General features: G+C 40.7%; 1 protein-coding gene across 5 annotated transcripts in view; it reads right to left on the bottom strand.

The window, feature by feature from the left end:
- LOC146688387 (solute carrier family 12 member 7-like) overlaps positions 1-23655 on the bottom strand; it is a 43485-nt gene extending 19830 nt beyond the window's left edge. For 3 of the 5 annotated variants that reach the window (XM_085440398.1, XM_085440397.1, XM_085440396.1), the window contains exons 1-8: positions 21029-22058; positions 7420-7511; positions 6851-6976; positions 2819-2965; positions 1522-1576; positions 552-682; positions 336-448; positions 146-250 (exon numbers count right to left, since the gene is read on the bottom strand). In XM_085440398.1, coding sequence (XP_085296524.1) covers positions 146-250; positions 336-448; positions 552-682; positions 1522-1576; positions 2819-2965; positions 6851-6976; positions 7420-7511; positions 21029-21173 — 914 coding nt within the window. In that variant the 5' untranslated portion in view covers positions 21174-22058. Of the gene's footprint in view, positions 1-145; positions 251-335; positions 449-551; positions 683-1521; positions 1577-2818; positions 2966-6850; positions 6977-7419; positions 7512-21028; positions 22059-23489 lie in introns of those variants that run through there. The other 2 variants (XM_085440395.1, XM_085440394.1) reach the window with 2 other exon arrangements.
- Between the last annotated feature and the right edge of the window lie 3641 nt (positions 23656-27296).

Here is a 27296-nt window from a genome sequence, read left to right on the forward strand (position 1 = left end):
TTATCTTAAAAAAAGGATAAATCAGCTGTAGTACAATAAACTGCTTAAAATGTATCTGTAAGCACTGACAGTACGTGATTTTCACTGTCAGAGAAAACATGCCAGCACTTCATAAAAAGCGGTTGCTCAGTTATTAGTCGCTCACCTAAAGTTTGAGGGTTTGATGGCCGTCTTGATGGCTCCTGCGTAAGTGGCCATGATAGACAGAACCACACAGGACAGAAACACCAGAGCCAGCTTGTTCACATACCTGCAGACAGAAGGAGAGGGGCAAATGTGAGCCTGTGTGGTGTGTTCTTCTGTTTGTGTGTGTCAGATGGTGAATGGAAACTTACTTCACCCCTACAAACACAACCAGTGCCATCAGGAGCAGGCAGCAGGTGCCATAGATTCGCATGTCGTTGGCCGTTGTTTCTTTGACCACTTTTTCAGGTGGAATGATGTAGAGCTGGTAGACGGCAAAGAGAAAAATCAGATCGATCGAGGGATTAATGTGCAATCAGAAGGGCACTAACATGGCTGCCTCCTTGTATGACATAGAGTTTACAAACCAAAAGAATCTCTATGGTTCCAAGAATGTACAAGGATCCAGCGAAGGTGGTTCCCAGGTACAAACAAAGTCCCACAGCACCTCCAAACTCTGGACCCAAGGATCTGGAGATCATGTAATACGAGCCACCGGCTGTCAGGAAGTGATCACAAAAATACATTTTACTAGTTTCATGTCTACACATACACAAATGTAAAAAAATAAATAATGCCAATAAAGTTTCCGGTGACAAACTGATAGTTGCCTGTTCCTGTGCTCGTAGACCAGTTTGGGCATAAAACTGTTTCAGAATGTTTTCTTTTCGCTCACAGGGATTACTTGCATAACACTGACCTCGCTGTTTGAAAATGTTGCCCATATTTGATATAAACATTGATTATTTTACCAGCATCTACATAACATAAAATAACGTAAAATAAGGACAATTGGTCCCCTTTAAAATTGGGCTCTGTCCATTTGCAGCTTTTGTGCATTGCATTAGATTTCATATATTAGCTACTGAGAATATTCTACTGAGATTTAAAAATCCAATATTCCAACATATCGAACTATGTTTTCCCTTTCAGACACAAAACATAACAGACAAGGGCCAAATATGCTTATGTTATTTACTCGTTTGTGTTCTGCTAAATGTATAAACTGTAAGTATGTATCAAGCGCTTGTTGTGTTTGTGGTATTACAAAGAAGTGTGTTGCCAACAGGGATGATGCAGAGTGTCCAATCAATCAGCAAATAGCAGATATAGGCTGATAACACTGGCATGCCAAACAATTGGTTGTGCTCTACACAGTGTGCAGAATTAGCTTGCTCTCACACAATGATGAAGTTTAAAAAACATTTTGGATGCTGTGCAAATCATAGCTCAATTCAAACTCTGTATAATCTCACTCACAATTGCAGCTATTTTTGCAGACTGCATGTGCATACATCTCTTGTACCGTAAAAGCAAATCAAATAATTCATTATGTACCTGGGACAACTCCATTTGTTGCAATGGCACTCATTGATATAGCTGTGAGCAATGTCTGCATGAAAAAAGCAAAAGAAAACAGGACAGATGATCACCAGTGGATGGTTTGTAAAAGCAACATAAAAGAAAGAAAGATAAATGAAAATAACTTTGACCAGCTTGTGTTTGTCAAGTTTGTTAAGTTGTCAAGGTGCAAGCATCATGCTCAGATAATAGTGCTTTGAATTGCAGCTGAGCGGAAGTACAATGTGTCAATAAAATACAAAGTACAGTAAGTGCCTGAAAACAGTCACTGAAGCCTCTGATTAGAATTAGGAGTGCAATAATGTGAAACATGCAGCATGCAGAGTACTAAATACTCTGCATGTTGTTTTGTGCAATATGCCAGTGGAAAAAACATTCCAGCATTTTGTTTCCACTCCATCAAACACAAAGTTGCCTAAATTTAGCAGAATCAGTGAAAGCACCAGTGTCAAACCGAGTGTGACTGAGGGCCAGGCTGAAAATCAGAAACACTGAAGTACAGTCATATATTTGTGCATTTTGTATTTATTGTACTTAGTCAAGAAAAATAAGCTTGATTGTCTCACTCTGCAATGTTTGAGTTTTACTCAAACACTGTTGGAAAATTCATTTCATTCACCATACAGTCAAGCTCTGTGCAGTGAAACTGGTTACAAATAGCAACAAATAAAATACAAAAACGCAAATAAACTTTGTAGTTTCTGCAGAGATGAAATGGCGAGAGTCTCTGTTTCCAGGAGATTTGTTCTAGAAGGTTTCTCCAAGGTTTTACTGAATGAGCCCTTCTGTTAGGATGCTGCCCCACTAACGGGGAGGAACCTTAAGTGTCAAACACAGACACAAGAAAAATGAGACCACTGGCATCATCACCTCTATTGCCCGTCATCTCTTTGGTGTGGAGCATACGAGCGTGTCAGGGTGAGTCTAAAATGTAAAGGAGTTGTAGTTTGCAGATTGTTCGCATCACATCACATGAGTGCTGAGCATTCAAGTTCAAACTTTGAAACAGGCACTTCTCTGTCTGGCCATCTGGAGCTACTGACGTATGTGCTGCGGTTGTAAATAAGGTTTTCTGCTCGTTTTGGGGACTCGGACAAAGACATTAATGCTCATCACACCATAAATTCAGAGGAGCTGTGATTGGCGTGACGTAAATCTCACACTCAATCGCAGCTACATCACTGATGGCTGGCCAAGAGGGACAGTTTGTTTAGCACTGCCACATTTTGAGACTCATTAAGCAGCTCGTCATCTGAAGCTGTCAATTACTCACGCAGATGCAGCACATGGAGACAATGGCGAAAGATCCGAGAATTCCTGCTGTGCCGACAATCCAGGTGAGGCGCAGAAAGAGAATCACCCCCAGAATGTTCTGCATGCAGGGCAGGTAGACCCCAATGAATGTTCCCATATGGGGGACCTGCCGACAGACAAACAGACATGCACAAAGGTGAGAGTGAATCTTGAATTATGCCTCATTGCACTGTTACTGAGGAGATGAACATGAGAGTAGGCTGCAATGTGGGGAAATCCAACACGTGTCCCTCCTCACAGCCACACCAAGCCACTTAAAAAACGTCTTGTCATTCAAAGTGTTAAATTACAAAGCACATCCTGCACTTAACATTACTGTATGTTTACAGTGCGTCGGCATGTTATCATCTGTTTAAGATGCATCAAACTCAATGCCACTTACTTCTAGTTAAATCTAAAAATAATCTCTTGCGTTTTCAAAGACTCTACAGTCAGATGTTTTCTGGTGGTTGTCCTCTTAATGCCCATCAGATCATGAGCAGCCAGCCCAGGGTTAGTGTCAGGTTTTCTTTTAGCCACGTGCCGTTTCACAAAATGAAAAAGTAAGGGAACAACTAAATCATACATCCTTGATTGGCGAAAAATCAAGTTACTGACTACACTGTATGACAAAGGTCAGCGGAAACCGGAATCATCAACACAAAATATTACATTATTCACTTTTATTTTAATTACATGCGTATAAAACATGTCGATAGGTTAAACAGTTTTACTGAAGAGAATAAGGCTAAAAAAATCTGTATTTTCGAGATAACCTTGTGCTTAACACAACTTGCAGAAAATGAAAACAATTAGATGGAAAATATGAAAAATTTAATCACACTGAAGCTGTCATTTACCGACTAACATCAAAGCTCATTAAAAACACCAGCAGGGTCACATAACTTGAACGATTTAAGTGCAGTATAGCATTAGCAATGCGGATTACAATAGCCAAGCACATGCATACTGCACACGCACGCCTCCACAAACACCAAAGAGTACGTACCATTTTCCGACATGCAAACATTTTGTCCTGTGCTTTCTCCATTGCACTCAGCTGTTTGTCAAAATGCTGCAAAGTGCCTGCTGTGGATTTCCAAACCTCCCACATCTTCTCCTTTCTGTTACACTGCCTCGCTCTCCTGCCTGTTTTCTCCCCTTCACTGAGCCGTTTAAGTTAAAGGTCCAGATCCTCTGCAGAGCTCTCAGCTCTCATTCAGGGGGCGGGTTTTAGTCAAACATCATCAATGCTTCCACATAGAGCAACAGACCAAGGTCCCACTGTCTCGTCAATGACTAATGTTGTTTTTGACTTTAGCAAAAGCACAAAAGGGACAGAAATTGTTGCAATGAAAGCGCCTTCTCAGTTAAAAGCCCGTTTTCTGCAGCATGTACAACTTTTGCCACAAAGCAGCAGTTTTGAAACATATTTTATTGTGTGTTTGTCTGCTTTCTTTTTTAAACCTGTGGACCTGTGGTCAAAGGCTAGCTGTTCCTCTGTGTATCCGGTTAATAAGCCACTCTAACAGACTATTGGCAGTAGCTTGACAGTTATCAAAGTCACCCACCCAGGTAACATCTGTACAGATGTTTTACCAGGAAAAATGTTGTCGTTTTTCTCTTCAGTTTGAGTCGAAGAAAATTGGTCTCCCTGATCACATTTCCATACCAGGCAGTTTATTTAAGCACAAAGGAGATGAAATCAATCTTATGACCTAATGAAGGTGGTTGTTAACATCCCTCATCTAAGTCCTGATAAAAAGATACAACTGTTAATGTGCTGTATGTCTGGTTGTGTTGAACCGGCTGTCTGCACTGTATTTGTAAAATCCCCAGCTCGATCACATGAAGCTCAAGTGATTAAAGATGGATAGATTTAAAACAAAAAAATCTGAACATTTAATCTTTTCTGCCTCAAACTCTTCTGTTTTCTCTCTTTGTCGCACCATTTGACCTATTTTCACTTGCTCTTGGCTCAGTTTTTGGCAACATTTTTAAAGCAACTGAAAGATTTCCAGAGTGTGAGACCTTGAGGAGGATTATGGTAAGACATTCAGACTAACGGTTCGCAGAATGAGTTTCCACCTCCGGTTGATGAGGGCCTAATCTGTGAACAAAGTGAAAAAATATCATTGCAGTCCATCGTCGTCACTGTGCACAGTGCAGAAGAAGGAACAAGCCTTTGGGCTCCTATTGTTCATGCTTGTGTTGCTGTCAGTCCTTTAGCTTAACTTATGTTGAAGACAACAGAAATCAAACAAACTAGTGCATCTCAAAAAAATCTTATTATGAAAAATGTTCTTTTTTTAAATTTTATTTAACGCAATAAGGTAAAATAAAAGTAAATGTTAAAGGGTGGGGTTTATAACTCATGCAAATCAAAGAAAACCGTCATTTGGACTAAAGCCCCATTCAAACAGCTTAAAGATGTACGTCTTGGTCCAGTTCTGTACATGTAACCATGGTCGGGGAAAGATTGATGACTCAGAACTCTTTCAGATGACGATCACCAACAGCGCCCACGAGGATAAACCACATAAGGTCATTGCTGAAAAGGTTGGCTGTTTGCAGGGTGCAGTAATAAAGTATATTAATGGAAAGCTGACCGGGAGAGAAAAGTGTGGTACAAGAAGGTGCATAAGTAACAGCCATGACTGCAGCGCTGATGTCGATTATGATGTTTGACGTCATGTTCGGTTCAAGAGAACTTTACAAGCGACGGTCTGACACTGGTTGCATCAAGATCATGCACCGACGTCTTCAGGAAGGGAGCTACTACTGTTTACTTAGCCTGGCAGGGCGAAGGACACTGTCTCAGCTGAACTCTGGACACACACGCACACAAACATATATACACATGCAGATGCGCAGCAGTCCAAAGTGCTCTTTTTGATGAATGTAAGTTTTGTATTTCTTTTTGAAATGAGGGTCCTAGTGTCTGGATGAAGTGGAGAAAGCAGAGAATCCACTTTCCAACTTTATTAATTGCATTGCAATAACATCTACTGGTGTTTTTAACAATAGCTGTTTTTAAAAAATAGTGCACAGGTTAAAGGACAAAACAATAGGGCAGCAAGGCGTCGTTTGCATGCTCTCCCCATGCATTTGTGGCTTTTCTCTTCGTACTCTGTCTTCGTGCCGCAGTTTAAAGACATGCAGTTAGTTTGGTTAGGTTAATTAGGGATTCTAAATTGCCTGTAGGTTTGAATGTGAGTGCAAATGGCAGTCTGTCTCTCTACATTAGGCCTGTGACAGATGGATGTCCTTTGACAGCTGGGATAGGCCAGGCCCCTCTGATCCTGAACCGGAGAAGTGCAAGAAAATGGTTGGATAAAAAGATAATTAAGGCTTTCATCTTGAAATAAACTTTAAAAGGCTGGTTTCAAAGCATGGAAACAAAATAAACTACATGTAAGGATTAAATATCTTTAATAAGGATGCAGTAACAGTAACTTAACTAACATAGAGTAACTTTACAGTCGGATACTTAAAATTGTGGGTCTGTGTCTGTATCCAAACACTTTCTAACTGCACTGTTTAGCATAAAACGTCTGGTCTCTATAGATAATTACTCCTTCACAACAACGTCTTGGGGTTATTTTTCATATTAACTCAACCCTTTGAACGTGAGGATCAAAATTAGGACGTTTACAGCTGCTGTGCTGCTAATTCAATTCAGTGAAGTGAATGAAACACGAAACCTCCTTTTTTGTTTGTGCTGCCTTTTATGTTTCATGTTATACTGAAACAGAATGTGCTTGTATATCGAAAAATAAAAACAGGATGGCAGATGAAAAAGATAAGCAGATATTCCAGACGAAAAGAAAGGCCTTCTTGTGTACAGATATAATCGGTGCTGAAGTTTTATTGCAGACGCTAAAAATCCCACCAGAACAGATTTCAGGAGAAAGCACTCCGAGTGTTGAGGACTACACTAACGATTATGTTGGCGCAAAGCATGCATGCTTTCATTAAGAGTTCTGCTGGCTCAAAAACAGGAGTCACGTACCATGACTGCAGCCCTCCTGACTCCATCCTCGGCTTCCTCATGCTCACGAACACCCTGGGTTAGGTTGGTGTAATTAGCCAGTTTGTTGAGAAAAGATGAAACCATGGGCGTACTGTCCATTTCTTCCTGTAAACAGACAGAGAACATATAAAAATAAAGACCAATCCAGGCCTTTCAAGCATGACCAAGAAATATTTCCTATTGTATGTTCCTCAGACTCCCTTTATTGACTCCAAGATCTTTATTGTGTATGTATGTAGCACACTTTCCATGTATGAATGACAGTGAGTGAACAGACTTTAAGATAACTGAGACCATCTCAGATTGATTTTGTTTATGAGAGATTTGGGACAAACTAAACAGAAGCACTCAATGACCCCAGTCTGACTTTCTTCCTATTGCAAAGATTTAAAAATTGCAACCATCTGGTCACACAGTCCTGTCTGTTTTCTATTAATGTTACATAATAACAAAAACTATATCTTACATACCGTTTAAATCGTTAGCAGCATGTTTTGGACTATATGTATTTAAAAACAGACAAATCATTCATTTTTAATTCATCTTACCTCAAACAAGGCCATATTCTTGCCTTCATAGTAGGTCTCTGTGTCCATGTCTGGGTTGATGAATGCAGAGGACTCCCTCCGGTTGTCATCTCCTTTTGAGGTAAAAAAGGAGAAAAAAAGAAAGAACCAATGAATAAACAGGCAAGAGGTTGACAGAATCATTAGATGTGTATTTCCATTTGGATTTAACTAATTGTCACTGCAGAATTAGCTTACTGACTGCCTCTTGTATGTTGATGTTATAACTTGTTGCTCTTAAACAAGGACAGAGTTGTAGAAGACTTCAGAAAGGTGCGAGTCTGCCTGGACCGAGTGTCATCAGTTCTTAGTGAAATTAATGGGTGTTAGTGGGAGGCTACTTGTCTCAGCATGGTAATCCCAGTGAGCAGCCAGCATCACCCATACTCATCCCCATGACTATTCCATGTTTTTTTTTTATTGTTAGCACACAAATAAATGTGTCACGGCTGGTGTGATCCTATACTGATGGATCTCTGTCAGTATTATGTTAGCAACATTACCAGAACCAATGATAGTCTGCAGTCCAAAGTCTCTCTAATAGTTAATGCAAATGACCTGCATAGATACTACTCTTACTGACCACGAAAGACTGATGACACATCAGGGGCAGTAACTGTGGTTTAATGTCGTCCCAAGGATTCTTAAGTATGGGTTTTGTTGGACCTGTACATCAAACTACTGGCCCAGAGCTGCAACCACTGCCTTTGTAAAAACAGCACAAGACTGCATTACATGGTCCAGGCTGTATTTGATATAGCTGTGCTCTGTGACAACTGTGTCCAGTACCATTTATAGAGAATCAGGGGTCAAAGGTTTGATCCCCTGGAGACAAATGAAGGCTTTGGCCACACTTTAGGCTTATAGTTTTGCTAACAGCTTTTGTACACCACTTAAAGACACAGTGGCTTAGATTAACATTATGACTGGCCTGTTCAGACTGGCTTCTTTTGCCCCTGGTTGTCATGCAGTGGTCTATGACTGTTAGATATGGCATATTATCACACTCACATCACAGTGTTGTAGGCTACACTGTCGCCTTGAAGAGCCCAGGGCCTTGCATGGATTTAGTGATTGTTGAAGATAAATTAATGAGGATGGTGTACCGTAGATGCACATGACATAGTGAAGATTGTAAGAAAATTTCGCATGTGGTATTGAGTGAGAAAGAATATTGGTATGAAAGCTGCTTTTTCAACATTCATGCAACAAAAATATAAAAATATACAGGGAGTGCAGAATTATTAGGCAAATGAGTATTTTGTCCACATCATCCTCTTCATGCATGTTGTCTTACTCCAAGCTGTATAGGCTGGAAAGCCTACTACCAATTAAGCATATTAGGTGATGTGCATCTCTGTAATGAGAAGGGGTGTGGTCTAATGACATCAACACCCTATATCAGGTGTGCATAATTATTAGGCAACGTCCTTTCCTTTGGCAAAATGAGGCAAAAGGACTTGACAGGCTCAGAAAAGTCAAAAATAGTGAGATATCTTGCAGAGGGATGCAGCAGTCTCAAAATTGCAAAGCTTCTGAAGCGTGATCATCGAACAATCAAGCGTTTCATTCAAAATAGTCAACAGGGTCGCAAGAAGCGTGTGGAAAATCCAAGGCGCAAAATAACTGCCCATGAACTGAGAAAAGTCAAGCGTGCAGCTGCCAAGATGCCACTTGCCACCAGTTTGGCCATATTTCAGAGCTGCAACATCACTGGAGTGCCCAAAAGCACAAGGTGTGCAATACTCAGAGACATGGCCAAGGTAAGAAAGGCTGAAAGACGACCACCACTGAACAAGACACACAAGCTGAAACGTCAAGACTGGGCCAAGAAATATCTCAAGACTGGTTTTTCTAAGGTTTTATGGACTGATGAAATGAGAGTGAGTCTTGATGGGCCAGATGGATGGGCCCGTGGCTGGATTGGTAAAGGGCAGAGAGCTCCAGTCCGACTCAGACGCCAGCAAGGTGGAGGTGGAGTACTGGTTTGGGCTGGTATCATCAAAGATGAGCTTGTGGGGCCTTTTCGGGTTGAGGATGGAGTCAAGCTCAACTCCCAGTCCTACTGCCAGTTTCTGGAAGACACCTTCTTCAAGCAGTGGTACAGGAAGAAGTCTGCATCCTTCAAGAAAAACATGATTTTCATGCAGGACAATGCTCCATCACACGCGTCCAAGTACTCCACAGTGTGGCTGGCAAGAAAGGGTATAAAAGAAGAAAAACTAATGACATGGCCTCCTTGTTCACCTGATCTGAACCCCATTGAGAACCTGTGGTCCATCATCAAATGTGAGATTTACAAGGAGGGAAAACAGTACACCTCTCTGAACAGTGTCTGGGAGGCTGTGGTTGCTGCTGCACGCAATGTTGATGGTGAACAGATCAAAACACTGACAGAATCCATGGATGGCAGGCTTTTGAGTGTCCTTGCAAAGAAAGGTGGCTATATTGGTCGCTGATTTGTTTTTGTTTTGTTTTTGAATGTCAGAAATGTATATTTGTGAATGTGGAGATGTTATATTGGTTTCACTGGTAAAAATAAATATTTGAAATGGGTATATATTTGTTTTTGTTAAGTTGCCTAATAATTATGCACAGTAATAGTCACCTGCACACACAGATATCCCCCTAAAATAGCTAAAACTAAAAACAGACTAAAAACTACTTCCAAAAACATTCAGCTTTGATATTAATGAGTTTTTTGGGTTCATTGAGAACATGGTTGTTGTTCAATAATAAAATAATTCCTCAAAAATACAACTTGCCTAATAATTCTGCACTCCCTGTACAGCAAGCCTCTCTGGCTTTTAAAATAAGATTACAAAAGGGTTATATACCGAGGGTTATAGAGTCGGGGCAACAGCTTTGCTCAGATTGCTTCTTCTAAGCTGGGACTACCCACTAAGAGGCAGGATATCATCGGAAAACAACAATGAGATAGTGATTATGTACTGTAAGCCTGCCACTAACAGCTGTTTAAATCCAATGGCGTATCGTAGGATGAGGTTGCTCATAAACACAGATCCAGAAAGACATTCCAGAAGCTCTTGATTGTCCCAACTGTTGTTAGGTGTTGTCCAAAGAGTGATGAATTGTGTGTGTAAGCATTCAAACAGTTTTAGTGACCAAACCAGAACAGAGGAAATGCCATGTTTGCTGCTGCACATAAGGTTGTTTGCTTTGGGTCATTAGTTGCTCCTTTTTCTTTTCAGCCTTTTTCTTTCTGCATCTTTTTTAATTATACATCCACCCTTCCACTCTCTTAACTCAAGGGTGGGGAACTCCAGGCCTCAAGAGCTGGTGCCCTGCAGGTTTTAGATCTCACCCTGGGTCAACACACCTGAATCAAGTGATTAGTCTATTACCAAGCCTCTGGAGAACTTCAAGACATGTTGAGGAGGTATTCTAGTCATTTAAATCAGCTGTGTTGGATCAAGGAAACATCTAAAACCTGCAGGACACAGGGCCTTGAGGCCTGGAGTTGGACAAATTCAGGCTGTAGACTATCCCAGCTGTCATAGAGCAAAATATCAGCATCATTTCCTAATCAGTCCATAAAACATCCAGACATGCAATTTTATAAAAAATCTTTTTGCATATACAAACTCTAGTCTGTTTTACTTGTAAATGTAGAGGTTTTTTCACTTTCACTCTTGCCCGTCTTTCATCTGCTTTAACCCAACTCTCAAATATGTGTTACTCTGTGGTATGTATGCGTGCTTATTCATGCCCTAAAGCTATCAAAACTATATCAGCAAACTCTAACTGTAATCATATTCACTAACCTTTGATTCAATGTTACTGATCATTAAAATTTAGTTTTTGCAAATCCTTGTGTCTGAATTAGGGTGGCTATAACTCTGGAGGTAGAGCAGATCATTTACTAATTGGACGGTTAGTGTTTCAATCCCAATTATCCTTGGGAAAGCTACTAACCCCAAGTCTCTGATGCATCCATTGGAGTGTGAACGTTAGATACGTAGAAAAAAGTGCTTGGGTGAATGAGGCAAGTTGTACAATGCTATGAGTCCTCAAGTGTAAGAATGTGCTATACTGTATAACAGGGGTGCCCAATCCCGGTCCTCGAGAGCTACCGTCCTGCAGCTTTTAGATGCATCCTTGTTCCCACACACCTGAATCAAATGGTTTGATTACCTCTTCAGCATACCATCATGTTTGGCAAAGGCCTGATAACAAGCCATTCATTTGATTCAGGTGTGTGGGAACAAGGATGCATCTAAAAGCTGCAGGACGGTAGCTCTCGAGGACCGGGATTGGGCACCCCTGCTGTATAAGAACCAGCACATGTAAATTGGTTTTGAATATTGCAAAGTGAAATAGAGTTATCAAAAGAATATGAAGCTGTGACTTAATGTCTAAAATGCTTTTGTATTCTGCCAAAGAGATATCAAGTAAGGTTGAATTAGAGCCGGGCTATACTTTCATGTGATAGCAATTTGTTCCACAAGATGTCGTAGAGGTTGTGGCGGGCCAATGTAACCTCAGAAGTCATTAAAAACACAGTCATAGTAAAATGACATCCTGGGCAAATTCAAAGCTTCTTAATGGGATTAGATATATCAAAACTCCATATGTGAATACTTTTCAACAGAACCACTGGTGAAATAGCTGTTTCACCAGCGGTGCAAGTTTTAGATAAAAATGTGATGTGTGAAATCTAGAAAGATACACAAGCACACACACTACACTTCAAGGTCTATATAGAATCGACTATTTCTTAGCTGAATTACATGGTAAAATCCACCAAACATGATATAGTGTTGATCAACAGCACAAATGGGTTAGCTTGGAGTCCTATGTGTGTGTCACTGTCAAGTGTCCTTATGAGCTACTTTTTTCTCTTTCCCCTCACTACATAAGCAGTCGTGGCCGATGGCTGCCCTGCTAAAATTGAGTTTTTCCTCCAATGGTGTCCCAGGGCACCCCATCTATGAAACAAGCATTTGAAAGAGACTGCTGTACATAGCTGCATAAAGCAACGTTAATTTCAAGCCACATCTGTTGGTGTACAGTACCCAATTTTATATTATCTAAACCTCATGTGCCAGTGTTTAATTTTTCTAATAGTTTACTTAGGAAAACAAAGTCAGATTGCATTCATTTTCTGTATAGATCTTGTCAGAACTGTTTGATGGGGAACATGGTCTGTCATCATATAGTCATGTCAGACAATTTGCAAATCATCATATTATCAGGTAAAAATCAAAAGACTTCTAAAATGGGCTGAGTTCTAAATGTCCTCTGAAAGTTCGTTGAGTGAGCGTAAAGGACTCTGACAGTTTGATGCAGTAATCATGTTAACCAGCAGAGGTCTCCATTTCAATATGTACAAAATGCCACATAGACTTTGTCTATGTTCAATAAATGTTTAATCCATTTAAATTACTAAAACACACTAAAATCCATTTGGCACATGTAAGTTGTTATTAAGTGTCAGTTAATCTGATTTGATTTGATATACCTTTATTAGTCCCACAAGGGGAAATTTCATAAGGCTGCAAAAAATGATGTGTTTGCTAAGGTGACCATAAAAATATATATATAAAAAATATTTTTGCAATCTAACATTTGGCACAAATATTTTTTTCTTTACGGAAACATATGTTACATGCATGTGTTGCTTAGCGTGGACAACTCACATGATTCTTGGGAAACAAGTACAAAACTCAAAACGAGACTTTTTTTTAAAATCATTTAAAAAAACAAAACAAACAAACAGGTATTATAAATGACATCTCGGAGCACACCTGCAGGACCAGCCCACCAGGTTATCTGTGGCATGTGATTTGAGAGCCCCTTGGTTAGAATGACAAGCAAACAAAAACACAAACCCATGCCCTGTGAACGCTCCCTGTACAATTTAGCTAGTAACAGTTTGACCCAAAATAGACATCCTTTAAACAGGAAACAGGGTGGCAGCTGCTTTTGGCAGTTCTCCAACCCCAAAGGGCTAACATATGGAAAACAGAGCTACACATGACGATTTATGTCCTTTGCGTTGGAGAAAGAAGAAGGACATGAGAACCACCTCGAAATGAAACAGACAAATGCTATGAAGACATTTAATGCTGAGTTTAGGAAATTTGCTGGACGAGGAGTATCTAAGGTGTAAAGAGCAACAGTGGATAAACCATGGGTGAAAATCTCCATTTCCAATTCACTGTAAACAAGGATGTTAAAACCAGTTTTGGCATGTAATTTTAATTCCCTTGTTAGGCAAATGTTTAAATACAATATTAAACTTCTTAAATAATAGTTTCAAGAATGTGTGACAGGATCAGCTGCAAAGGTTGGTACACCAACTCACCAGTTAGGTGGTCTGTGTGAATGTGATCAACCAATTTGCTTGGCATAGCTCTAAGGGAGGAAACTGTTCAGCTAACAAAGCCCTAGATTTATATTTAAATCTAGAGTCTGTAGATCCTGACTGTGGTATTCTTCTTTCTATCTAAGGTATCAGTCACATAAGCCTAGAAACCAGGCAGTGACCCAACCAGTTGGTGTATATTCCAACAATTGGTGAGTGGTTGCTCAAGGTTGCTGTCTGGGTGAAACTGCATGCAATGAAGGTGTGTACTAAATACCTCCTTGTGATTGCATTGGTTTCTAGTGGATTGCCGCTGTTGGCTGTAATTTGTATGGAAGATGCCAACTTGCCTGGAAACATTTCCTATAGATTCTCTGAGATGCAGGAAACTTGGAAAAAAAATGCAACGCAAACCTCACAACCTTACTTCACTTTATAATAAAAAGCGCCTTGAAGCAGCTGTTAATGTGATTTGTTGTGCTGTAAATAAAATAAAACTTAATTGAATTAAAAGTGAAATTTCTGCTTTACAGTAGCGATCAACACACTCCGGTTTGTCTACTGCTTGGCAAGTAGTTTGGGTGTGTCTCTAGGACAACATGACCGGTTATCATTTACTACTCCAGTCTTCTTCTCTGTATTCGTTTTCATAGAGATGCCCTGCTTTTTGAGTTTCATCAGTGAGGTTCATTCAGAAGCAAACAAATAATCTCAACATGTGTCAAAACTACGTGCTAAAACTTGACAAGGAAAAAGAGGGACAATATGAAACAGGACACTGTACACATGACACCGGATACTTCTTTGGAAAATGATGAGTTGTTTATACAGATTGCATCTTGTCTGTTCAGCACTATGCATAAATCGGTGCGTACGTGTGTGCTCGTCTGTCCGAATGCAGAGCAATCTGTGACTTTTGTCTTCTCCAGAAAGGACATATTGTAAGGAGTAAAGTTGTAGTAAAATGTTTTTACATTACATTATGAGTTGTTATAGGGTCACCACTCTAAAGGATCTGTTGGACCTTGATACACAGATAACAGAGGGTCTACATTGTTTGGAAACCTTTTTATTTTCCCCTCATTAGCATCAGTAAGAGATACAGGTTTTCAGGGGAGGATTTCCTGTTCATCCCCCCCTGTGGGCTCCAAGCAATTTTAAATAATTTCCTTATCCTATATGTTGACATAATGTAATCTTAAAAGAGCAAAAGCACTGAAAATAAACCACTACCCCCAAAACACCCCCAAAGTCATTAAATGAGGTAAAACAACAACAACAACAAATCACCCACACACACAAAAAGAATGAAGCTCACTCAAATAGAAAAATTAAATAGAATATAAAAATAAAGAATGAATAAATTAAAACTAAGTTTAATTATATGAAGAACAAAAACTATGTAAATGTGTAAAATTACTACTTTTATATCACGTCACTCTGTATTATATATACATATGCACACACCAGCACCTAGGGCTGTTCGATATAACGATATCTATCGGATATAAAAACGTCTGTCGTTTCATTTTACGCTGTCGTTTATTTCGTGGTGTCGCAAAATAAACTGTTTACGGCAATATTGTTTCATGGTTTTGATGGTCACTGTAGTGGCTATATTCATTTCCTAAAGTTAATATAACCACACTACTGACAGACAAGCCTTTGTTTTGTATGCGTTGTCGTTAGCAACAACGACGGTAAAACCACGGCGTGTCCGCTTGTTCCACATAAACCTTTCACAATAAAGCTCAAGATCCTGTTGAGACTTTTCAAAATAAACTGAATCATGTGAAAGAGCAGATTAATTACGGATGAGAAGTAAAAAAGAGCCGCCAGGTGCTAAAAATAAACCTTAGACTCAAACGTTAGAACAGGCTTTTCCCCGCAGCACGCCGTGTAATAAATACTCACAAAGAAAACGGCGGCCGTTACAACTTATGTCTAAAAATGTATCGTTTCATGCATCGGTTAAAAAACTCGACTCCAGCTACACGACACACAGCTGCAAACACTTCACGCAAGTCGAGCTGCCCGAGATTCACAGAATTTACAGAAAATGTTACATTTTTGTGATTTATATCGTTATCGGACGATAGATGTCTTAATATCGGGACATGAGATTTTGGTCATATCGCACAGCCCTACCAGCACCAATTTATTAAAACTATTCATTTTGCAAACACATATGACAACACCATATATAAAGCTAAAGCTGAGTCTGTACAATTCTAAAAAGCTTGAAAGTCAATATTTGGTATCAGCCCCTTGAGTCTTCCACAGTTTTCCTGGTATTCTTTAAGTAGTCTTCAGGAATAATTCTCCAGGTTTCCTGAAAGATATTCCAAAGCTCTTCTTTGGATTTGTCTGCTTTTTGTTCAATTTTCTGGTCAGATGATCCCACACTGCTTTAATAACGTTGAGGTCTGGGCTCTGGGGAAGCCAATCCATGACTGATTCCATTGTGTGTTTTTCTATGCAGGTATGTTTTTACTGCATTGGAATCACTGTCATACTGAAACGTTGTCAGTTAGCGTTGGGCGAATATATCGACTATCGACGATAGGCTGAGCCTATTGTCGATCATTTTTACAAGGGCGATTTTTTGATTTACTTGGCCATGAGTAAGTTAATAATGATGGAATTAATAGAAGCAGTAAACAGAAAAAAAATGATAATAATAGCGCCGTTTTAACAGCACACTAGGGCTGAACGATATATCGCATTTGCGATAATATCGCGACATGATCAAGTGCAATTTTCTAACCGCAAAGGCTGCGATTATACTCTGGACATGTCCAAATTCATGGGCTGCATCCTCCTGAGGCCGCATTTGTAGACCGATTACGTCACAGCGACGCGCCGAAGGCTGTCCAAATTACTACCATATCCCAGAATTCATAGCGCAGCCCAGCCAAACTCCAGTTTCCAGCAATGGCGGCCGCTACTAAGTTTTAAAATTACTCATACTAATCTTTCTGGGTCACAAAATAAACTTTTAACATATTTTCAGGCGAGAAAGTAGTTGTGTAAACATCAAATATCTGCTCGGTTTATCAAGATATCCCATATTTGCAAAAGTGCTTCGACGTTTTCAGAGGCGTCTGCTACCCACCAGCTCGACAGCTAGCCGGGAGCTCGAGGGTTACTGATGCGGCCGAGAACGGCACAACTCCCGGCACATCATTTTCAGATCACCGCGGAGTTTCGCTGCTCGGGTTAAACGTGATATATAAGTCACTTAGACAACCTAAAAATTTTATTGTTGGGCTTTTTTCAGTGTTTTGTTTGTTCGTGAGTAAATCGGTTTGGCTGAGATTAAAGTTATTAGATTAGATAAAATAAAACTTTATTAATCCCCCGGGTGGGTTCCTCCTTGGTTTTCACACAGCTGACTAAACGTCAAACAGAAAACTTATTAAACAGAAGTATGAGACAGTCGAGAATTTACACCAGTGTCTGGTTATATTTTAGATAGCAAGAAGCAGACGGCCGAGTTTATTAAACTCCACCGAGACAGCGGTGACGCTAATCTGAAGGCTAGACCGTCCAATTTCACGCCTTTAAATTTTAAAGGCGTGTTTGTGTGTGTGTTTATACAATTGCTATTATGTTTCACTTTATGTGTAATGTTACTGACTGCAGAGATCAGTAAGATGTGTGTATTTTTTATTTATTAGTTTTATTTATTTAATATTATTTTTTAATTGAATGACTGTCTAGTAGTTCACAGATGTCGAAAAACTGAGTGTGGTAAAGCCACTGATTTTTTTTATGTATATTTCTGCAATCTGCACATTGTACTGACTTTCATTTTAATGTTTACACCAGGGTTCCTTGTCAGCACTTTATGCTCAGATGTTTGTAAGCTAAAAATAAACTATTGTGTATGTTCAAATATACTGTTGTGATTGAAGAAGTTAAATAAAAATGTCAGTCATCAATTCATGCATCACCTCATGTCATCATAACAGAGGTCTGTCTTCCAGGAAAGAACGGTTTAAAATTAATGTAATATAGTATTGGCCATACTATATGATGTATTGCTTGTCTTTGTTTAATAATACAGAAGACAAAGACCTTAAAAAATAATCGCATATCGCATCGCAATCGCAATATTGGGGCAAAAAAATCGCAATTAGATTATTTTCCATAATCGTTCAGCCCTACAGCACACTCTTTCATCTGCGAGCAAATGCACCCTCCTCAGAGTGCGCCCAAATGTAGCGATGCATTTACGCAAACTCCTAACAGAAAGAAAGAAAGGCAGTAACCTATGTTCAGAAAAAAAACATGCGGATGGTGGACACATACATGCTCATGCAAGGTAGTGGTGTTTGAGTCCCAACACCACCAGCTGAAATGTGGCCCAAAACCATGACAGAGCCTCCAACGTGTTTTACAGATGGCTGTAAGGATGTTGGACCTCTCTCCTGACCTCTTCTGTATTGACAATAACTTGAACCAAAAATGTCAAATTTGGATTCATCTCTTCATGAGACCTGTTGCCACTCGTTCTCACATTAGTTCTTCTATAATTTGGCATACTTCAGTCTTTTATCCCCGTCTTAAAAATGAGTTCTTAGGAGGCAGCCGTCCACTGAGACCATTTTTGACGAAGCTTCTGTAGAAAGATCAACTGAAATGCCAGATACAGCTCTCAGGTCCTTTTTCTATTTCTTAACAGCATGGCTTTTAAATACCATCCATATTCTGCATACCTCAAATTGTTTCTTAAGAATATGATACTTATCATGCCAAGACATGTCAACTCCACAGCCAATAGTTCTTTGGTAATCACTTTGCTCCATCTCCTTCCAATCGTGTTACCTTTGGTGTTTTTCAAAGATTCAAGAAATTAAAAATTGGTTCTTTACCAAGTTTTCAGTTATAGTAAATGGACTGGTTCTTATATAGTGCTTCTCTACTCTGACCACAAGCGCTTTACACAACTGGCCTCATTCACCCGTTCATACAAGCACTTTTTTTCTGTGTAAATGCTTTCTAGCTAACATTCACATTCAGAGAGCAACTTGGGGTTAGTATCTTGCCCAAGGATATTTGTCATGCCTGGAGCAGCCAGGGATCAAACCATCAACATTCCAACCTGGGCTACCTCCTGAGCTACAGTCACCCCAACGTTATGTGATTTGGTTCTACAAATCATGTGCGTCAATGTGGAGTCTAACATTTAGATTAAAAAGAGAGTAATTTTATTTAGCGCTATCCAAATTGTGACAAACAATGTCCATCAACAAGACTGAGTGCAACATATGACTGATCGCTGAAAATAAATGCATTTAGTCACTGTCTTTGTCCTTAAACTGATGGTGGATTAAGCACAAAAACGCACATGTTAAACATTAAAAACACCAAACTGGGATCACAGGAGAGGAAAAGGAAAGAAACTGGGTTTGTTGAAGAAAACCTGCCAGTAAGCATGTTGGATCAGTCTGTGAGCTCTTAAGTTTAACCGTTGACTCTCTTTCTGAAACAGATAACCATGTACACTTAATTTCTGTCAAATAAATAACAAAGTAACGTGTCATGGTTTGTAGTTCTTCTAAGACTGTATTTACCTCATTTTAAGACCTACTAAGAAGCAAGCTAATTTTTAATGTGGTACTCATATGTAAAACCTTAGAGTTTAAAGAGGGTCTGCTCTCTTTTTAACATTATTATAGTGAGGGTTAGAATATAAAAAAACCTAACCTGTTATGCTTGTTTTACTGATACTTCAAATCTGCCTCTAATCTCACAAATGCTTTGGGGGAACATGTCCTAACTGGTGGGTCCAGAATGATGACCATGGGTGACTCGGGCTCACTGTGAAATCTAACTGATCAAAGTCAGAAAACAAAAAACAGATTAAAAAAAAAGGCCCACATATGAAAGATGAGCAAAAGAGGAGGCATAAAAGAAGTTCCGAGAGAAGCAAGACAACCAGAGTTCAAAGCAAAATGACCAGAAATGCCTTAGCTAAAGACAAACCTACATTTATTGCAGGAATTTTCCCTAAATGGAAAGTATGCCTGTTCATAAACATGACACTTGTGCAGTAGAGTTACTTCATCAAAATATTTAAACAAGGCAGTGTCTTGTAATTGGATTTCATTCGAAGCCATTTCTGCAGACTTTTGAGTCTAAAGTAATAAAAAGAACAAGCACACCTAGATTACAATAAAGATATCAGCTGACATTATGACTTTCTTTATCACTTAAAAATCTTGAAGCAATTTTTTGTCTTTCCAGAAAACAAAGCCTTCAAGCTTCTCCGCTTCTTCGAGCATTGCCCCGTGTCTGTTCTGTTTCTGCAACCTACATCCAGTAATTTTCTAACATCTACAAGTCTTTATATTGAGGATTTGCTCCTTATAAAATTCTCTTACTGATCCATTTAAAAACTGTGGCAAAAAAGTAGCCAGAAATGCACAAGAGGAGTTTGATAGATTTCAGACAGTACAGCATAAGAATGTAGATTTTTGCAGTAAAATGAGAAAACAACCAAATGTTTCAGCTGTTGCATACAATCCCACTGCTGAATATTAAACAAAGACTACTATTTGAAGTCGCGTTGCTCCCAAGCTTCGAAATACGACTTCAAGGTATCTGGAACGTGTAGCACAAACAACCTGACCCAACCCCCAAAGTGGTTGACTGGGAAACTGATGGATGTAAAGAGGTACAACATGTGCACAAAGAAAAATGGTTAAACTAAGTGTTATAAAGGTGAAAGAAAAACAGGCAGTAATTTTAAATGGTATAATAATATGTCATGTAAGGATATAGACTTTGTACTTTGTCACTGTAAAACAGTTAGGCCTCTTTTACACAACTTCCCTGCTGTTTGAGGTTAGTTTAGTTTACTGTATATTTAGTTGCTTTGTTCCAGAACTGACATACAGAAACACATGCAATGAGGCAAGGAGCCTTAACCATCATTCAGGGCTGCTAAGGCATACATACCAACACCAAGGCCCCCCTTCCTGCCCGACTCATCCAAGTGCAAGTTATAGCTAGTTCATCTCTGACTTTGCATTTTTCCTTGTGGGTGTCTATATGTGTTAAGCATGTGCCTGTCAAAACATGCATCTGTTTGTGTCAGCGCGCTTCCAATGTCATATTTAATCTCACAATGACGCATGCAGTTTATCAAAATTGCACACCTATACTTCCCGCAGTGCATGCTGGGATAGCAACCACAAAACCCCCAAAAAGCAGGCTTGTGTATGAGCACATCAGCAAAGAACTGTTTACACCTACCTGAAAAAGGATCCTCTGAACTGTCAGCCTCTTGCTCCTCTGAAAAGATTTTGCCCAAGCTGATAGGTCTGTTCCCTCCAGCTGCAGCTCCACTGTTGCTGCCATCTTCCACATCCTCCACTGGCACCACAGTGAAGGTGGGCATCTTGATTCTTCTTTTACCCGGAAGAAACTATGAAGAGATTACAAACTAGGAAGACACTGGCTTTTCCCACAGAGAACAGATTTTAAAAAGTGTCCAGATAAATCTAAATAAAAGGACTGAACCCGATGAGGCAGGCCAAACTTCACTTTAACCACAACATGGCACTCAGATCTTTTGTTTCCCTTCTTTTTGGTGTGTAATCCAATGTCCTCTAGACTCAGGGTGAAAGTACCGCCTCCTGCACATGAAGCAGGCCAAAGTCCTCCTGTGTATCAAGTTACGCCCTCTCCTTGTTTCTTTCCCTCCCTTTTCTCCTAACTGCTTCAGCACTGTTGGCCCACGTGACCCTCTGTTTACCATATGAACAGTTAGTCCACACAGAGGAAGCCCTGCAGCCCCTCCCACTCTGACGTCCCACTTCTCTCGCACACACCTTAGAAATGCAAGACGGCAGGGAAGCAATATCCAGAAGTACATAAAAAAAGGATCTGACTCATCCACACGAAGCGGAACACCCGAGTCATGCTTAGCAGGACAAACCTAAGTCTGTTTCTTTCTGCTTTCGTTTGTTCCTCTCCCTTCGGCTAATAGTTGTCGTCTCTGTGTTTTTCCAGGTAAACAAGAGGAGTGTTCCTTTTCCCACATTGCATGATGGGTAATGAGGAAGAACAGCGATTCAGAATATTCTTGCTCTCTGACGTCCGCACACATTGTAACAGCAAAGGAAACACCTTGGAAATCTTGAAGAGTGACTTTCCTCTTTATTTCTCTGTATTTCCTGTCTGTTGCGAGTTCCACGATTACAATGGACAGTCACAGGCGGAAAGGAGTGAGCTTTGAATAACAACGGCCACAAGTAAACATGCATTGTGTTTAGTTTGTGGGAACAATTATTTTATTACCCATCTTTCTCTTTAAAAGGCTGGCAGGGCCTGTCTTACTCAACTATAAACTACCTGTTACATCATATCTTTGTGTCAGTACTGTGAAGTCTGAGTACTGAGAAACTATACAAGTGTCTGTTTTTGAAAGTGTCTGTGTCAGTCAGTATATTTTGCAGCACGTCTGTTAGGTGTTTAAAGGGAAGCTAAACTACATGTCTTACTTGAGAATGCCATTTTGGCTTTTGAGGTTTAAAACTATAGTAAAATATACTATGGTCTGAAATTATACATGTCTGTATTCATCTAATGTATTTTATACCACTTGTATTTAAAGTTTAACACATTGTTGAGTTACTCTAACATAAACCCGAGACACATGGAAAAATGCCATTTACACCCTGAAATGCAAGACAGTATGAACAAGCAGCTTTACTGCTGCTGTTTTCTGTATTATTTTGGTAGTTCAAGTTTTGCTCTTTGCTCTCCAGGAGGATGGTATCATTTTTGTGCTATTTGTTAATTTTTTTAATATTACATTGCCAATCCTGGACCTCATCCACTACATAGCATTATTAATCTGGACATTAACTACACAAATGCCTTTATGTAACATTTCTAATGAATCCATTAGAATCACGTAATAGATTAATTAGACAAATCATCTCAGAAAGTTGATTCTGTTCATCTGTATGTGACGTTTTCAGTGCAAGAAATATTTTGTAACTTATCCAAGCGACTTCTTCAGTCTTGGCTGACAACAACACATTTGCACAAAGTACAAAACTAGCACCGCTGACTAACAGTGGGCCGTGAGCTAGAGGCTGTAAAATTCCCGTCAATAATGAATTCAGAAGTCGATGTGTAGGGTTAACCAGTAAGTGCCACAGATCAGGATTTTATGTTTGTCTCTCATAATCTATTGGAGCACAAACTGAGTATCATGAGGACGCTACAACAACACAAAGTGAACAACATCGCCACAGACACAGCAGCCAGGGAAGCAGAAGAACATCATGTCAAGAAAGCATGTTGTTCTAATAGTTTTCCGTTACTTGTCTTTTGTTCTGCAAACACAGAAACACAAGCACTTCAACTCAGAGGTGTGCACTGAATACGATGAATATGATACAGGACCACTGTAACCAGCTCCTTATGTTATTTCAGAACTTGTGCTGACAAAATAACCAGATACTCAGTATTGTTCACACTGACAATATTGTGCACCCCTATGTATGTTTACACAACTTATAATGTAGCAGGCTGCTGGGGATTACTCTGATCCCCTTATTGACAATTTGAGAGGTGAAACACAGTTTCGCACAAGTTCATGTACGAGATTTAAACTGCACACGCCAACATTCACGCTGTATTTATGTTCGTAACAACATCTCTCGAACACACTTCTTGTACAGCTTCACTCTGCTTACATTACCTGTGCTCACCTGCAGACACAGAAACACAAGCACTTCCGTTCAGCGCGGATTCACTCTGGAAGCCGCTCGCGCCACGCGCGTGTGCCAACAAGATCTAAGGACCCCCAAGCTGCCCTACCCAGTGCCTGCGCGAGGTCCACTAATGGGAATTATAATAGACCTGTCGCTACCCGGGGTACCGATCGGGTTTCCGGTACGGATCGGGTAGTGACAAGACCCTGTGCACGAGAAAATGCTAACTTCCTGGTTTGAGACCGGATGTAGGGTTGTACATTTCCGATAGCTTTACTTTGCGGTCAATCGCTACTGCAAAGATATCCTCCAAAACCATGTCCAAAACTCGAAAACGGAAAGATTGCGTTAAGTTACAAAGAGCAGAAGGTGGGAACACTCACCACTGTTGTGTCATAAAAAAATCTAATGATCAGTTTTGACGTTTAAAGCGTTTAGATCGATCAGTTGTTTACATCACTCAACACAAGCAGAACTACATCACTGCAGCAGAAGACACATCGTCCACATTCAGAAGCACATCTCTGTATCGTGACTGGTCTTATGATTTAAACAGGCAAATGTTCAGCATTCAAACTACAGGTGAAGAATAGTCAAACCAGATGTTTCCCCGTTATGTCGATATCAGCTCGTCAAGTACACACCTACACAGCATGTTAACAAACCATGAAAAAAGCCACACAAAAAATGAATGATTGCTGGTAACGGTTTCTATACATTAGTATGTACGAAGGATATGTTGTGACTTGCCTTCAAAATTACAGTGGTCCCTCGCTATAACGCGGTTCACCTTTCACCTCGCTGTTTCGCAGATTTTTTAGTGCAAGTTTGCACGTTTTTTTTTACGTCACATTGTGTCCTGCGTCCTGATCGCTGCAGACGATCTCCTCCATGACGTCTCTCCTGTACAGTACAGAATCGCTGCATCCATCGCTAGCAATGTGACTCTGAAGTGCAGTACTGTATGTCCACGATGTCCACCAAACATTTTGCACCGTCAAAAAATAAAATCGGCTACTTGATTTCACCTATCCTGGTTATTTTTAGAACATAACACCCGCGATAAACGAGGGACAGCTGAGAAATATAACATTTGAATCCCTTTTCTCTTTTGCTCTGAGGCGCAGGAAAAAATATCAACAAGTCGATGAACATCATTTACAGATATATTGGGTAAATGCCCGAGACATCTATAGAAATGTAAATCGCCGCTTGATTCATTCATTTGCTTAACTTGTTTTGGACCGTAAACCAGGCGCGAATAGGACACCGGAAACAAAGCTCCCCACAGGAGTTTCCGCACCGGAAGTAGCATATGCTAACGTGCACACAGTCAATTAACCCACTAAATGTTGTAGTTGGATTGCCAGTGAGCATAATATATGTCAAAATAAAGTAATAAAAATGTAAATCAACACAGTAACATCAATAAGGAACAAAATTAAATAAAATTATGTTTTGAAATCCACTCCTGTGGATTCAAAAAGGTGAAAGGGGAGCACCATCTCAGAATCGAAGAGGGGGCCTGAGAGTACATCTTTTCATCTTATAATGCTGTGACCACCCATGGTACTCATGGCTATTTGTCACTGGTCATGACGATTTTCATTTTAATGATAATATGAATCAAATTGACCTCATCGTCCAAAGTCATGCTTTCCCCAGGCAGTATCACTTAGAAGGCATAGCGTGTATTTTTTGACTGCTATGCAGATGATACCCAGCTTTCTCTATCCATGAGGCCAGATAACAAACACACTTAAACTACAGAAATGCCTTCAAGATACAAAGACCTGGATAACCTCTAATTTCCTACTTAATTCATATAAAACTGAGGTTATTGTACTTGGCCCTAATAATCTTAGAAATATAGTTTCTAACCACATGCTTACTCTTACTGGTATTGCATTTAAAATCCTTCTTATCACATACAAGATCTTGAATAATCAGTCCACCCACACATGCAGGGCCTTGGAGTAGGGGTATGTCACCAGGGTGCAGAGGAGGCTACCCCCCCCCCCCCCCCTCTGTCCCCTTCTGGCTGCCTCTGCCTCAATTTTATCCCACAACTTAGACATTCACATTATTCACACTCTCATTACACATACATATAGGATCTTGGGGGTGGGCACAATCACGGAGTCCAAATTACCATCAGGGTGTACACCTCACCCCTGGCGTCGTTGCCCACCTCTCAATTTTAAATACACTTAGACATTGAGGGCTAGCAGGAGGGACTATGCGCTTACCTGCTGCTCTCTGGCAGGTAGCTCCATGCCCTCCTGGGTTTTAATTGCACCGTAGAACACACATGCATCAACACTACAATGAGCAGGTGGAGGGAGGTTTGGAGTCTTCTCCCACCCCCATTCTCTGCGGCCTGCTGGAGCGGGAGGGCTAGGTGGAGTTGGCCGTCCGACTGCGGTCTGGAGTGTGGGGCCTCCCTGCTGCTACGGAGTCGGGGTGGTCTGCCTCTCCCCACCGCAGGGAAAAGGGTAACACCACCTGGGTCTGGGTGCAGTTCCCCCCTCCAGGGGCAAGGGTACCTAGACCCGGTTTGTAGAGTACGCTTGGGGAGTGTGATCGTGTGTACAGCGTCTCTTTATGTCTGTCTCCACGTTGGTTGAGTGTGGAGTGAGTGCATATGAGAGCATGAGGGGGGGAATGGATGTTTGTGTCTGTGTGTGCCTGTATGTCTGTGTCTATATGTCAGGTTGGGTATCAGACGCCACCTCTCTGGGGACATCTCAGGCCCTCCAAGGTTTGGAGGCCTATCTCCGCCCACCACCACTTCCCCTGCCGGTGGCGGACTCCCTCAGGTGTCGGTGCGTTGGTGGTTCTTTGTGTCTGGGGGTGGGCGTCCAGGTACTCACTGGCTCACTCCTTGGCGGCCGCTTATCGGGGCCTGGAGCCTGGGGCTCGCTCGGGCCCCTTCGGGGGTGGGGTGCCCCCGGCCTCTCGGCCTGGGGCTCGGTCACTCAGGCACAGCTGGCGGCCGGCGGAGCTCACGGGCGCGTCACTGCAACTCCCCCTGGCTTCTGCTCCGCGGCTGCTGAGTGAGCCCTCATCTGGGACTCTCCTCAGCTCTTACTGGGACAGTGGCGCGGCTGCCCCTCTGTTGGTCTTCCTTGGTCTCTTGTGTTCTGGGGGCCTCTGGATGTCTGGAGTTTTGATCTCCTCCATACCTGCTTCACACCCTGGAGGACGGGGCTGTGGCCCCCTCACACTCCCTAGCAGATCGTTACATGGAGAAACCTTTGGAATACAAGCGAGCTGATCCACACAGGTATGCACACGGGTGTTCACTGCTCGTAGACCCAAATTAAACCTTTCTTGGCTGCTACTTCGAAGCACATCTGTCCTGTGTGCTGCACAACAACATTGAATATTTAGTATTTACTGCTGTTTACACTTAGCTAGATTAATGCGATGGTGTTGTGTTTAGTATGTTGCTTTGTTTTTTTTTTTTTGTCTTTTTTTGCTTGTTTTCTATTCTTCTCTCAACAGGTGATCCAGGAGATTTTTATTTTTTTTCTCCCCCGCTTTCTCACTGTCCCTCTCCCCTTCTGTTTTTCCTTTCCTTCCTCTTTCTTTCTCCCTTTCCTATCTCTCACTCATGTCTGTCCCGTCTGTAACATCTGAAAATAAAATATAATAAATAATAAAAACAAAGATCGACCAAATGGACCAATACGGCAATGCCACGATGATCCATTTGGCAAAGTAAATCCATTGGGTATCCTTGTTGGTCTTCAGACAACAATTCTGATGGCTAAAGAACCAAATGGGACAGG

The sequence above is a fragment of the Copadichromis virginalis genome, linkage group LG18, assembly GCF_057382275.1.
Source record: "Copadichromis virginalis isolate Kocher_CV1m ecotype Utaka linkage group LG18, C_Virginalis_male_GT1.1, whole genome shotgun sequence".
Classification (NCBI taxonomy): Eukaryota; Metazoa; Chordata; class Actinopteri; order Cichliformes; family Cichlidae; genus Copadichromis; species Copadichromis virginalis.